This window comes from Drosophila busckii, chromosome 2R, assembly GCF_011750605.1.
Source record: "Drosophila busckii strain San Diego stock center, stock number 13000-0081.31 chromosome 2R, ASM1175060v1, whole genome shotgun sequence".
NCBI lineage: Eukaryota > Metazoa > Arthropoda > Insecta > Diptera > Drosophilidae > Drosophila > Drosophila busckii.
Window position 1 is genome coordinate 9,109,589 of NC_046605.1, and position 14,008 is coordinate 9,123,596.

The window sequence follows — 14,008 nt, forward strand, 5'->3', positions numbered from 1 at the left end:
CTGCCTCAAAGGCAAAAGCAATGCGTGTGTCCTAACTACACATGACTGCCCCAAAGGGGCTTAGACCGCCCGCACACCCCACCAAGTCTCACTCGTTTGACATGTTTTATTTATGCGTACAAGTTGTGCATGAATAATGAGCTAAAGTTGACGCTCACACCTCAGAGCTCAGAGCTTGGAGCTTCGGTATTGCTGACAAGTCGTGCGCATGGAAATTAGCCACAAAACGCAGCCTAAAAACGCAGGCAACTGTATCCGCCCCAGGCAGGGGCATGCCACAAATATAGTCTTGTCCGAGCGAGAGAAGCTGTCGATGTAACTGGAACTGGAATATGCTGACGTTGAATAGATTTTCATTTCATTTAGCCAAAGTTGCTGCGCCATTTTTATTTTTATTGCCAACTGCCAGAGCGGGGGCGGGGGTGGGATGAATGGTGCGCCTTGTTTGTTGCTTAATTGGTAGGAAATTAAAAAATAAACAAGCAACGCTCAAAAGTAAATACTACACGTTGGGCGATTACCTGGAACTGGACCCAAATACACACACACAGAACAGAGCGCGAGCTGGAGTCAGAGCCTTAGGGTTGGTTTGGAATCTCATTTGGCATTGCGAGCGTTAATTTTGCTTACTTCTTATTTCTTTGCTGTTTTGTATATTTAACTTGGCAAACAGCAGCGAAATAAAACGCTTGTTGTTATTGCTTTAAATTAATTAAAAGTCAGAGCTACGCTTATCAATTGACAGCTGGCTAATTGAAATAGAGTTTAAGCTATATTTCAATAAAAGCCAAGCTACATATACATATGCGACTAGCTGGCCATATTGAATAGCTGGCATTAGCATTAGCATTAGCCATGCAACAAGGCAACATGAAGCTGAATAAACAGCAATCGTTGCTATACAAATTGTCAAGTGGCATCGCTGATTTCGGAGCAGCGAGCAGCGAGTTGGGGGGCAACAACGTGGCGCTGGCTGTGGCATAACTAATAAGACACTTATTATGCTATGAAGGTGCCCGAGTAACGTTAGACCAGTTTAACGATATCACGTACATACGTTAACTAACGCTAACTACGTCGTTAAGTGTGCGGTGGCGACGATGGTGGCAGCAACGGCGTGCGGCATGCAGAGAGCTGTGTGTGTGTCTGTGTGTGTGTGTGGCAAAGGACACGCAGCCAACTGGCTGAACTAATCAAGCTTCCTGCCAGTGCCACATGCTGTGCGGCGGCGGAGGAGGAGGAGACCCTAAGCTAGCTCTTGCTTAAATTTACATTTTACGGGCAGCAACGTGGGGCAGCTACGTTTGGACAGCACCCCCCATTGGCCTAGGCCTATCAGCTCCCTTTTGTTGTTTTAATAACCACGATCACGTCGTGTATACATGTGTGTGTGTGTGTGTGTGTATTAAAAGCCTTTTGGTAGGCTCTCAGTTAAATGCTGCTAATTAGGCTTTGGCTGCACACATAACTTTTAGCCAAAAGCAGCTGTGCGCGCATTAAAAAGTGCCGCAAATATTTTGAGCCATAAAACGCGGCACGCAACTTGCCACTTGCCACATGCTGTAAGTGGCTTTGGCTCTTCAGCTCGCTTTTAATTATGTCCTGGCTTAACGCCAATGGCCATAACAATTTCCCCAACTAGTATTGCCAAAAGAGAGCGAGAGGGCGAGAGATATACTTTGACAATTGAATATGGGCAGCGACAAGCTGGCAAACAATAAACATAATGGCCATATTTTATACTTGCAACAATGCGCTGCCACATGCAACAAGAAGCAGCAGCAGCAGCATTGTCAACAAGCATGCACATAAAACTATAAACCATAAAACAACCGCCGCTGCCTTTGGAAAACTATTTTTGGCATTGAAATTCAGACGCCGCCGCCGCCGCTGTCTGACAATTGTGCTAAAGTTTTGGCCGCTGCCAAATTTGCCCAAAATGTTTGCCATTGTGTATCGCTTTGGCATATTGGCTGGCATTAAGCTAGCGATATGCTTTAAGCATGTTTAGATTGGGGGGTGCTGCTGGTGGGTTCAAGGCAGTCGCTGCGCTCTCATGAATAATCCTTTTGTCAGAGCCTAATCACACAAACAGCCCCAGCTAAATATGCAAATTGTTGCAAAGAGCTAAATTAATGCAAAGGAAACCTTTCAACGAGGCCTTTTGTCACCTATCAGCAGCATCGATGTGTACGCCGGGGTTTTCTTTAAAGCCAGGGCTGCAGCAATTTTAAGAGCTGTGGAGCAGAAATTTTAAAGCATTCAGCAATGAATTAATCGACTAAAAGTCAACTTTTGTATTTACAGCTTATTGAATGCATTAATTTTATTCATTTTGCATAACGAATTATTTTCATAATGCATTTTGATTTGCATGCATTTCAACTGAATTAATTTTTTATATGCAATGCGTTGCTCGAATTCTAATTCAAATTGAATGCATTCTTTGAATCTAAAATCACATGCAATGCAGTTTTTGATTCAAAGCTCTAAAGCATTTGTATTTTTTCAACTCAAATTAAAAAGCTTATTTTGCTCAATTCGAAATTTAATTCGCTTCTATTATTTTCTCATTTAAATAAATTTTCTCTACAACACGTTTTAGCTTTTTGCAGCCCTGCACTGCGCACTTCTATTGAATTTATATGGCTTGTTAAAAGCTAAAAAGTTTATGCACAAATAAAAATACAAATACAAATAAAACAAAGCCGAAACGAGAGTGCGCGCCATTGTGCCACTGGCCCCGAATGGAGTTTTTATGGCTTAAAGCTTACAGCAAACTATCAAACTAGAATTAAATACAAACACCGGCCACTCACACACACACACACACACACACACACACAAACACGCAGGTCGGCTTTTGTATAATTATGCAAATGCATTTGATTGTGAAAATTGTGGATGCCTGGCCAGCGCGCCAACAAGTAGGCAACACTTTGAATGCCCCGAAAAAACAACACATTTGCATAATTATGCAATCTACTAGACTAGCTTGGCCAACACACATACACACGCGTGTGTGTGCACACCTAACACAGTTTGCTGGCCAAAGTGAAATTTTTTGCCTAATTCACCACAAAGTTTTTTTTTTTTTGGTGTGTTGGCTACTCTGGCAATATTTCGCTTAGCTCTTTTTGCAACAAAATTTATTGCTGCATACTTGTGTTTTATATAAAACAGAAAATAGCCAAAATGAAGCGTTTGTGTTTGGCCAAAAACCGCAGCTGCAATACTCTTGACCACAAAACAATTGAGGCTAAGAAAGTTTTAATAGACAGCTACTTAAGTAGTTCAAGTCCAGGAAGTGAACACAAAAGAATACTTGAGAATTTATAGAAAAAATGTGATGTACTAAAAGAAAAGGAAATATTTATTTTAAAATAAATTATGTAATAAATATATAAGTGATATGAAATTATTGCATCGTCTGATTATGTTTGACATTAGCTAAATATATGTTAATAGCAATATACAAAAAGCATTGCATAAACAAAAGTTTAAATTAAATTCGAGCTGTTGGCCATCCTTTAGTTATTTTATTATATTTTGTATAATAATTAAGCTTGTAAAGAAATAAATAAGTTAAATGCAACACAATATATCTAAATATTCTGTTATTTGCAAATTTATAAAGCTATTAGTCAGGTATCTTATTAATTTTGATTTGTGTAAGCTAAGCAAAGAAAACATTATTTTAAATATCTTAATTAAGCATTGAGTATAAATTTTTTGCCCAGCTGCAGCTCAATAAAAAGCCTTAAATAAAGAAATAAATTAATATACAAATGAAAACATAAATAAAATCCTTTTACTAATGCTAAAGCAAAGATTAAACCTATTTGAATTATTATTTAAATATTTTTAAATATTTGCCCACTCAACTTACAGTAAAACAGCAAATTTAATGCAATAAAAACACATTGAAACTTAACAAATTTGGCAAAAATGATGCGTAAACTAAAAGTTACTTAAGTGCTGTTCTTAAGCTGCGTTAGCAAATCAGAAATTTCCTTTTTGAGTGCAATTGCGCGACGTGCCAGCAGCTTGGCCAGCATGGCGTGCTTCTCGGCCAGCGCCACCGCATTCTGATCCTCAATGTCCATGGTGCGACGAGCGCGCTTCGTTAGCTTCTTGGCGGCGGCTAGAGCTTTGTAGGCCTGAGCCAGGGCGCGATTGACTTGCTTCTCGGCTTCCATGTAGGCGGCCTGCAGTGTATCGATTCTGATCTGCTTGTCCGTCTTGACGACCTCAATGGTGCGGCTGGCCTCGGTTAGCAGCGAGGCGGCACTGGTGGCCATGTGAAAAACGCTTTTGGCCATGTCATCAGAGCTGAGTTCATCTATTTTTTGAAATAGCTTATTCTTGTCGATTTTGGGCGTAGACTTGTTGGGTTGATCCAGCAAGTGCGCAACTGTTTCCAGCTCAATTTGGCTTGTGGCTTTGTCGGCCGACTTGCTACGTGAATCGTCTAGCTGTGCAAGTTCTGGCGGCGTATGCAGGCGCAGCTTCTCCAACAATGCCAAGCCCTCAGTAATGGGCTGCGCAGCTTGCGCACTTGGCTTGCTGGAAGGCGTGATGCCGTGACCTTTAGCCTTGGCCTGGTTATCACACAAGTCATGCGCTTGCTCACTGCTGGCATAAACCAGATCCGTTTCATCAGCTGCAGGAGCTGCTGAAGGCTTCTTCTGCTTCTTCTTTGCAGCGCTGTCTAGCTTAAGCTTTGCCAGCTGCTGCTGCTCCTCGGACAGCGGCTGCTGCTGATGACGTCCACCAATGGTAGCTCCCTTGCCACTCTCATCCATCTGATAACGCGACTGCGGCTCTTTGGTATTGCTTGGCTTGCTATCCAACAGCTTGGGCTGTTGCACATCAGTTTGATTATCTGCGTCTAAATAGTTGCTATCGAGGTTGGAACTTGGCTTGAATCTGTCATCTGGTCCTTTCTTGGGAGCGCACTTCTTCTCCTGCTGCTTGGGACGACAGTCAACCGGTTGCTTGTCAGCAAACTTCTTGCAGCTATCATCGCCAAAGTTAACCTCCGGACATTGTTCGTCGGCTGGTTTTTTCTTCTTGCAAATGTCTTCTTCTTCTTTCGGGAACTCACACTTGCGCTCGTCCTGACACTTGCGCTGCTCCTCACACTTGCGCTCCTCCGCACACTTGCGCTCCTCCGCACACTTTTGTTTCTCTGATTTCTTTTTCTCACACGGCTCGTCAGTCTCGCTTTCCACATCGAGATCCTCATGATGCGGCTTCACATCTGCCTTGGCCACATCCTCGCCTTTGATAATGGTCTTATTGCATATGTTGCTGGAGCCTTCGCGATGCAAAAAACTATCCTCATCGTCGTCGCGCTCCCGCTCCGAAATTTGTGGTATTGCTTTTTTCTTGGCTGCGCTCTTCTCGCGCTCAGCAGTGGCTTTCTGATCGATCTCCTTGCGCTTGGCTGAGATTTTTGCCACCAAGGTATGCCACAGCACTATGCCTTGAGCTAATATATCCTGTATGAAGCCCACAGCCTTTGTAGCGGGATCAGCTGCATTGAGTTCCGTTTGTGACATGTGCACTTCTTTTTCAGGCGGCGGCTCAGCAGTTGCTTTGGCGGCTGGTGGTTTGGCTGGCGCTGCTGCTGCTGGTGGAGCGCCCTTTGGATCCTTTGACTTGGGCGGCTCTTTTTCTTCGTCGTCGTGCGCTATCTCCTCGGAAGGTCCTGGTTTCTGTTCCTCGGGCGTATGCGGCCAAAAAGTTGGCTTATTTATAAAGTCTGGCGCTACTTCGGGACGTGCGCAGCAGAATTCTTCCCAAGTCATTTCCTCATATGGACGCAAGGACTTGATGCGCTCCATTTCCTGTTCCATTTTCTTTATGCGCTCATTGGACGCTGCTTTATACTTGTCCACTTCCTGCTTCACTTCCGCCGCTTGCTTCTCCACCTCATCAAAGTATTTGGAATAATCGATTAGCGAATGACGATTGGCAAACAAACTATCGAGCTTATCGTATTTCTTTTGAAATTTCAGTACCCAGTCCTTGTACTCAGGCCGCACATTTTTTTTATAATATGCAAAGTCAATGGGCGGCAGCTTATGGGAATATTTATAAACGCGCCTGTGAGCAAGAAATTTAAACTAGTTCAAAGCCTGTGACTAACTATTTTTGAACTTACCTTTTGTACTCTTCGTGCTTTTTAGCAAAGATTTGAAACTGCGCACGCTGATTGGGCGGCACGCGCTTAAAGATCTCCGCTAGCTTGACCGGACTGCAGTCCTTGTTGGCGCCGCCGCTTTTGAAGCACTTGACGAACGACTCCCACATGTTTACAAAAAATATATATATAAAAAGTCTGTGCTACGCATTTGAATGTGTATTGTAGCTGAAGCTACACTGACTACAAATCGTATGCGGCTGTTGACTCAGGGATAGCTTTGATCTGAACACACTTTCAGCTTAATGTGGCTATAAAAGTTAACGCAGTTTACGACTTCGCATTGCATATTCATGCAGTTTTCAATTAAATCAAAGTCTAAGCAGCTGACAAACTGACAATAAAATCGAAAATTAATTCCATGTCATCTCAACTTAAATGTAATTGCATAAACCGGCAGAGGGGGTTGGGGGAGACTGCTGCAGGGCTCAATATGCAGGCTCAACATGAGTTGACAATCGCAATTTATAACGCAACGCCAACGTCAATGGGCTAATGCCAATTCTCGCAGGTACAAACGTCAAGAGCAATGGAACGAACCGGGCGGCTGCAACCCCTAAGTGGAACGCTCGGCATTGGCACACAGCAACTGACAGCGGCAGCGACGTCAGCGCCTGCGCAGTGAGCATGAAACGAAAGAAAAAACCCTCAGCGCGCTCAGCAGCTGTCACTTTGACAATTGCCCAAGCGCACCGCTCACCCCGCTCGCTCACAAACTGACGCTCTCTTTGGCCTGTAAACGCTGCGAATTGAAACACACACACACAAGTTGAGAGAGCGAGAGCGCGCATTTGTCTGTTCCAGCTGTCAACAACGTTGTGCGGTTGTGAATTTTTCCGTGTTTGTGTTTTTTATGCTTAAATGCAACTAAAACTTTAAGTGTTTATTAAAAGTTTAACAAATACGATCCGCTGTTAGTATAAACAATGGAGTAATCAACGCCTAATTGCTGTGAGTGTCCTAAGTCGAGAGAGCGCGCAGCGTCCTCAGCCCAAACGCGTTTTGTTGTGTATCAGCCAAAAACTTTGTGTTTACATTTTTTCTCTATGATTTTGTTATCAAAACATTTATGCAATAAGCAATAATCAAAGCAGTGCTAATAAACAGTTAAACAAATTAACAAGCGCCTGCTAACGCGTAAGTCTTAGTCCATTTATTTCAAATTGTTTTGATTTTGAGGCGCAGCCTGCATTAAAATTAGATGTGTGTATACACACACATATATACATGTTTGAGCTCCGTGTGCATGTGTGTATGTGCGTCTGTGTGTGTGTATTTGCCAGGACTTCAGCTGCTGCCAAAGTAAACTATTTCTATAGCTGAATGAATGCAAGAAAAATATTTATTCCAACCGCTTACAATTTAATAATTAGAATAAAATATTATAAAAATTTATTAGTACTTATCTGTACTTAAAATATGCGTATATTATGTCAACTAAGTTTTCATAAATATAAATTTACTTTAAAAATTGTTTATATTTAAAACGCTATAGCAAAAAAGTTAAGCACAGAACTAAACATTTGCGTATTGATTTTTAAAATCAAATATTATACTTTAAGTTTATATCATATTTTATAATCTGCGGAAAAACTTGCAATGCTTCAATTAAATGATAAAATAATAATAATAATAATAGTAGAATTCAGAATTAATATTCTTCGCTTCTAATATTAAAAGTTAAAGCCATGACTGCCAGTATTTATATAAAGATTAAGATTTAAGCATCATAAATATAGTATTTATTTTTTTTATCCAAGCAACAGTTAACTTTAAATCATTTTACAATAGATTCTCCTCTTATTTGATTTGCATATGGCAAATTGCTACACAAAAATTCAATTTCAAAAACAAATGTCACATTTTGTATCAATCGAAGCCAACATTTAATTTGTTAAAACTATGCACAAATAGTTTTTAAGGAATTAGCCAACCTAAATCCAAATGAAAATAAATTTTGATAGATAATAAATTTAGAGCAGAGAGCAGTTGTCAGTTTGCACTGCAGTCAAAGTTTAGCTGTGTGTAACGCACTTTTGACATAATTTATAATGCCAGTTTATCACGGCAAGTTGGATAAGTCCGAAAATTCGGTGGAAGCAGAGCCGACGCGGGTGGGGGGCGCGCACATTAAAAAGTGTAAAATATTTGGTGAGGAACTTAATGAAAAGCATTAAAATTCCAGCAGCTAACGAAAATGAAATGAAATTGTACAAATAAACTAATTGCCTTGAAGGATGCTTTACAACTTTGGTCAGCAGTAACAAAAACAACAACAAAAACAACTAAATATGTTTACTAAGAGTGCGAGTGAGTGTTACTAAAAATATCAGCAACTGCTGCTGCTGCTGCTATTTGTTGTTATTTTTGTTGTTGTTGTTTTGGTTTTGTTGCTGGGCCCCGAAGCTAGCAAGCAGACTGCGGAATAAATACAATTTGCGGCAAGCGGATAATGTGCAAAAATAAATTTCCACAACGGCTGATGGCATAGAATTTTAATGTAATTTATTTTGTGGAAAGCGCACACACACACAGACAAAAAGCGAAACAGCAGTAAATAAAGTATGGGCCAGCATAAAAATTTATGCGGCCAAAATTGAAAATGCGCTAAAAAGAAAAACTCGAAAACGCTAGCACAGTTATAGGCGTTTATCGATGTGGGAAGTGTGGGGGTTAAGCCTTTTCCACGCTCGCCACGCTAAAACTTTAAAAGTGCGCAATTTAAATGAACATTTTGCTGGCGGCGTCTCTCGAGCGTGTCATGCAACGCCAACAGACTAAGCAAGTAGTTGCCACACACACACACACACACACAGACACAGAGAGAAACTATTTATGAGGCAAGTGGTAAGCAGTAAGTAAGCATACCTAGGAAGAGTGCAAAGGAGACACAGAGTCAGCTTAGAGCTTACAACTTTGCTTCACTGCCAAGTGATTTTATGCTAATATTATGGGTCATTGGGATTTGCGCACAGCAAAGTGCTTGTTAAACATTTCATTAGACTTAGTGTAAATACCCGCGGTTAACAGCCGCTCGTAAAACTTGCCGAGCAACACACACACACACACACACATACGTGGTTTGAGATTCTAACACAAAAGCGAATTTTACATTTAATATTAGCGAAAGTTGCTGCGCGCTGGGCGAACCCTTTCAACCCTTTGGCTCGGGCTAAGGCTATAATATTAAACTAAAATTCAATCAATATTAGCTAGCATATGTGCTATATATAATTACGCAGCAGCAGCTGTAAAATAAAAGAGCATTCAAGTCGAAGTTTTAATGCACTTCAATAATATAATTTATATTTTTTATAAGCTTAATACTCAGAGCTAAAACTAACCCAGCGTAATTAATTAAAATTGAAGCAAATTATTTAAAACTAGTTTATAAACATTGCAGTGTAATTTTTTATATATACTGTCTGCTAAAAATATATTCCTTAGCTTACTCTTGCTTATTTTCAAACAACTTAATAATGCATTAGATTCTATATCAATCATGTTACATATGGCCATGTCTATAGCCCCACAGTGAACGCTTAAAAGTAAAAAATCTAAAATGAATTTATCAAATTTCAAAAAGAGAGAGAGCGAGCAGCCTGACCTGACCCTCGCAACGAAATAGAAAGCCTCAATGCTGACCCCCTTTTACTTTCGCTTACAACGTCAACTGTATATAGGGATAATGCCAAATCATGTCAGTCGCACATGCTGGCCATATTACGTTTATTAAAATCGTGCCCGCTGACGCTGACACATGGAAAATGCGTTTTTGATCAACTGCCACGTCATGACGACCCCAAAAAAAAGAATTGAGCAAAAACTGCAAAGTGTTAACTGATGTCGCTGACAAGCCAAAGAGAGAGAGCGAGAGCGCAACTTGTCAACTAATATGCAGTCACTAAAGCTATATAGAAATATATATACAGCAGCTTAGTTATTAGTAAGCTGACAAATGATTTGTGTGCATTTAAAATTCAAATTTCGACAGGTTGCATGAAAAATGGCAAAAGTCGGCGAGAGTTTAAAGCGTTGCACGCTTTTTGGTTTTATGGCCACTAGCCGAAGTGTGGCTGCCTGTCTGTGTGTGTGTGTGTGTCTGCAATAATTGGAAAATTTTCCATTTTGTCCTTTTTGCCCTTGCGCATGACATAAGACCCGCAACAGATCAGCACCAACCAAGGCACTGTGGTTCGCTTTCAATTCAGTTAGTGAGACAGCTTAGCGGATTAATAATGAATGACAGCAATAAATATCAAACAAAAGTATAAAATTTGTTACAAATTTTATGTAAAATAAAAATATTTGTAACGCTCGGTTTGCTCTTTAAGGTGCCTTTCAAATAAAGATTACTCATAGTTCAGCCCATAACCAAACTGCTACTTATCAAATAAAGTCTGGCGCGTCCTTTAAAATTCATTTGGATGGAAATCGTTGCATTGATTGAGCAGCTATAGCTCTCTCTACTCTTTTTCCTCGTCTACTGTGCAACTTTTAGATTTTCAAATAAAGATATTCATATATATCTATAGCTAAACTTATAATATTCAGTTAAAGTCCTGAGCATTTTTAACACTAACTTTAAATCGTTATATTTGTTTAGTAGTCAAAGCACTCTTTATATTTCGTTTTCATTATCAGCAGTTTCATATTTGCAGCGTAATAATACTATATTAATTAATTCAATGAACAGCCTATTTAGCTTTATATTAAGCTGCGATTTGCGTGCAGAGAGCCTTTTGCTTAAAAAGCTTAAAAGGTTAGCTACAAAAAAAAGCAAAAATAAGTTAAAGCATTAAAAATGTTATTTTTAAGAAAATTCAGCATATTTTTAATGCTTGTAGATAAATAAAAAGTAAGTGCATGTTAAGTCAGCAATTCTAGTTTTAAAATGTGCACTAAAATGTTGCTTTTATGCCCACTGTAGGCTGTAGGCGCATTTGCCATCTGTCACTCGTGGCACTTGTGATGAATGTGTTTGACGTGTAGCTTGGCGCGGCCCACGAGCAATGCTAACGGTGTTACTAGCAGCCCCCAAACCCCACCCCCACCTCACCACTCACCGCTCTACAATTCGCTTACCCACAGAGCATGCTTATGCCCAATCCCAAACCCAATCCCAATGCCAGTCCCAGCAGCATTTTCATTTCCATTGCCGCATGACGTTGCATACTTTTGAGCGAACCAACATCGCTGCCGCTGCCGCTGCTGCTGCTGTAAATGATGTGCCTTGCCACACGGCGCGGCGCCACGCGGCAGCCTTTTTGCTTTTGCAGGGGGCACGTCAGACAAAACGACGCGACTGTCAATGGTCAACGCTTGCAAATATTAATGGTTTGACTTCATTTTGCGCAGCGCGCAGCAAGCGATTCCAACTCGACAAATCGCCCGCCCGACTACGCCATTAGGTTAACAGCCTTGCTTAACAAAACAATTTCTCTTTTTTTCACTCTTTGCAGCAACAAGAAGTTGACATACATATCTAAAGCTTTGCATTTATATAGAGAGAGTTGAGAGACTATATGCATAGAGCTTAGCGCACTTAAAGTGGAACAAACAGTGCGAGGGCAGCAGCAGCAGCAACAACAATGCAAACAACTCGTGCAACTCGCACTCGACATGTGCAACACCAGCAACTGCAGCAGCAGCGGCGACGCGTGTGGCAGCAACGTCAATGGCTGCTGCTTGCTAGCCTGCTCATGTTGACGCTCTTCACGCGCACCATTCAAGGGATTACCGAGGAGCTGTCGCCAGGTAAGTGTGATTACAATAACAACAACTACAGCAGCAGCAGCAGTAGAATAACTGTGTGGCAAGTGCCCAGCAGTGTGCCACACACATTGTGGCAACTGTTTCATGGCTGATTGACCCAAAGCTGTTAAAATAAAATAAAATAGTGCAGCAAGAGAAATGAACACAGCACTCAACAAAGAGCAACAAGCTCACTTTAAAACAGATTTGTTTGCAAATACAATGGAGCGCAGCAGAGAGAAAAATAAACTACTACATATGTGTGGCAACTATGTAAAGATAAGCGTACACTGAGCGAAATGTTTGTCATGAAAAGATTAAAACACTTTAAATACAATGAATAGTAAACGCAAATAAAGTAAAGAGTAATTTTATTGCATTCAAGCTCAGTTACGTTTAATTATTAAAAATTTAAATATTTGGCTATAAATATTGTGAGATATCTGTACAAACAGTGGCGACCAAGAAAACTTAAAACAAAACGAGCTTAAATGCTTCAATTTGATGTCTAACTTGAGCATATAAAGTTGCATTGATCGAATACTTAAACTAAAATGTATATTTAGCAACTTGCATACAAAGTTTGATTACTCAATATTCTATAATTAATGAAAACTAAGCCTAGCACAGAATATATGAAATTGAATATTCTGCTCTGCAGACAAGTTTCAATTTAGCTAAATTATAAACTAAGCACATTATATCTTTATCTATAGATTGCTGTTAATGCAGCTCGTGTTTCAATTCATATATTTGTGTGTTGGCTTGAGCCCATAGTACACTAAGTCCTTGATTTATAACCAATTAGAGCAAGTCAAAAGTACTTTTGACTGCAAAATGTTGTATGCAAAATGTAAAGATTTATTGCAAATTTTATTTGCTTAGCCAAAAATGTATCACAAGCTGTACAACGTCAGGGCTTAATTTGGCAGAACATAAATTTGGTTTTATTTGCAGTCAAAGTGATTGAAAATTGATTAGTTTTTAGCAAAATGTGCATAAAATTGGCCGAAATGGAATTACAGCTGCAAACCTTGGCACAAATCAGCAATTAGATTACAAATAAACAAGAGAGCGAGATAGAGAGTGAGAGAGAGAGCGAGAGACTGCAATTGCATTATGCATAAATCGTTTGCAATCTGCAGCTAGTCACTGGTTATAGCTGTAGCAATGCTAAGATTGCAGATTGGGGGTGGCGCCGCCGGTTGAAGCTTGCAGCAGGTAGCACGAAGCTCATTTGCCAGTTGCACAATAAATAAACAATGACAAAACAACGCAGGCAGCAGCAGGCCAACATCAATATTAATTATGCAAATGAAAGCTCGAGGCTGAAATGGCAGCAGCAATAACAACAACAAACATAATTTGGCAACAGCAGAGTTGAGTCGAGTCAGTGTCTTGGCATTTGTAGCGACTTAAGCTCATTATAACTGCATTAGCCAAAAGTGTCAGAGAGAGAGAGAGAGAGAGAGAGAGAGAGACGCTGCCTTACTTTCAATCTGGGCCTTTTCGCTAATCAAGTCCATTTTAAAGGAGACAGGCGGCAGGCACATTAGGCGCATTTTCAATTTTCCCTTTGCAAAATTATGATGAATGCTCTTGCGCCAGCTTTGACCCAAATAAATTTGTCAATTTATCATTTGCCTATGCGCAGGATGCGACAGGACTTATGCCACTCACAGCGCAGCGCAACAATTGCCACTGACTTGGGTTTGACTTGAGTTTCCTTTTGATGGCTTATAATAATTTAAGCCACCCCCAAATGAGGCACAAGTATTTGTTTGTGCCTCAAGTGCTTGCCACAGAAAAACAAACCCGCCCCTCCCATATATAGAGCTTGAGCTTGTGTAACGGATAAGTGTCGGCTTATGCACTTATTAAACAATAATAATTGCAAATCATGCTAGCTTGGCTTCTTCTTCTTCTTGTGAAGTGTCTGCGTGTGTGGTTTGCTTTTGATTTGTCTGGCGGCAACTTGAGGCTAATCAAAATGAAATGCTTTCATAACTTTTCAGTTTTCACATGTTAACCAAGACAACTTTGCTG

General features: G+C 40.4%; 2 protein-coding genes across 2 annotated transcripts in view; one reads left to right on the forward strand and one right to left on the reverse strand.

The window, feature by feature from the left end:
• Positions 1 to 3,879: 3,879 nt before the first annotated feature.
• Positions 3,880 to 6,367, reverse strand: LOC108597780 (axoneme-associated protein mst101(2)). Its single transcript, XM_017984496.2, has 2 exons — positions 6,170 to 6,367; positions 3,880 to 6,111 (listed from the first exon to the last, which is right to left on the reverse strand). Exons 1-2 carry the CDS (start codon positions 6,316 to 6,318, stop codon positions 3,972 to 3,974), a joined length of 2,289 nt encoding a protein of 762 aa, XP_017839985.1. The 5' UTR covers positions 6,319 to 6,367; the 3' UTR covers positions 3,880 to 3,971.
• Positions 6,368 to 11,670: 5,303 nt separating this feature from the next.
• The window catches only part of LOC108596839 (semaphorin-2A), a 45,344-nt gene continuing 43,006 nt past the window's right edge, over positions 11,671 to 14,008 (forward strand). Inside the window, exon 1 of the mRNA XM_017982967.2 lies at positions 11,671 to 11,965. Within this exon, the coding sequence (XP_017838456.1) occupies positions 11,800 to 11,965 (166 nt within the window). The 5' untranslated portion in view covers positions 11,671 to 11,799. The remainder of the gene's footprint in view (positions 11,966 to 14,008) is intronic.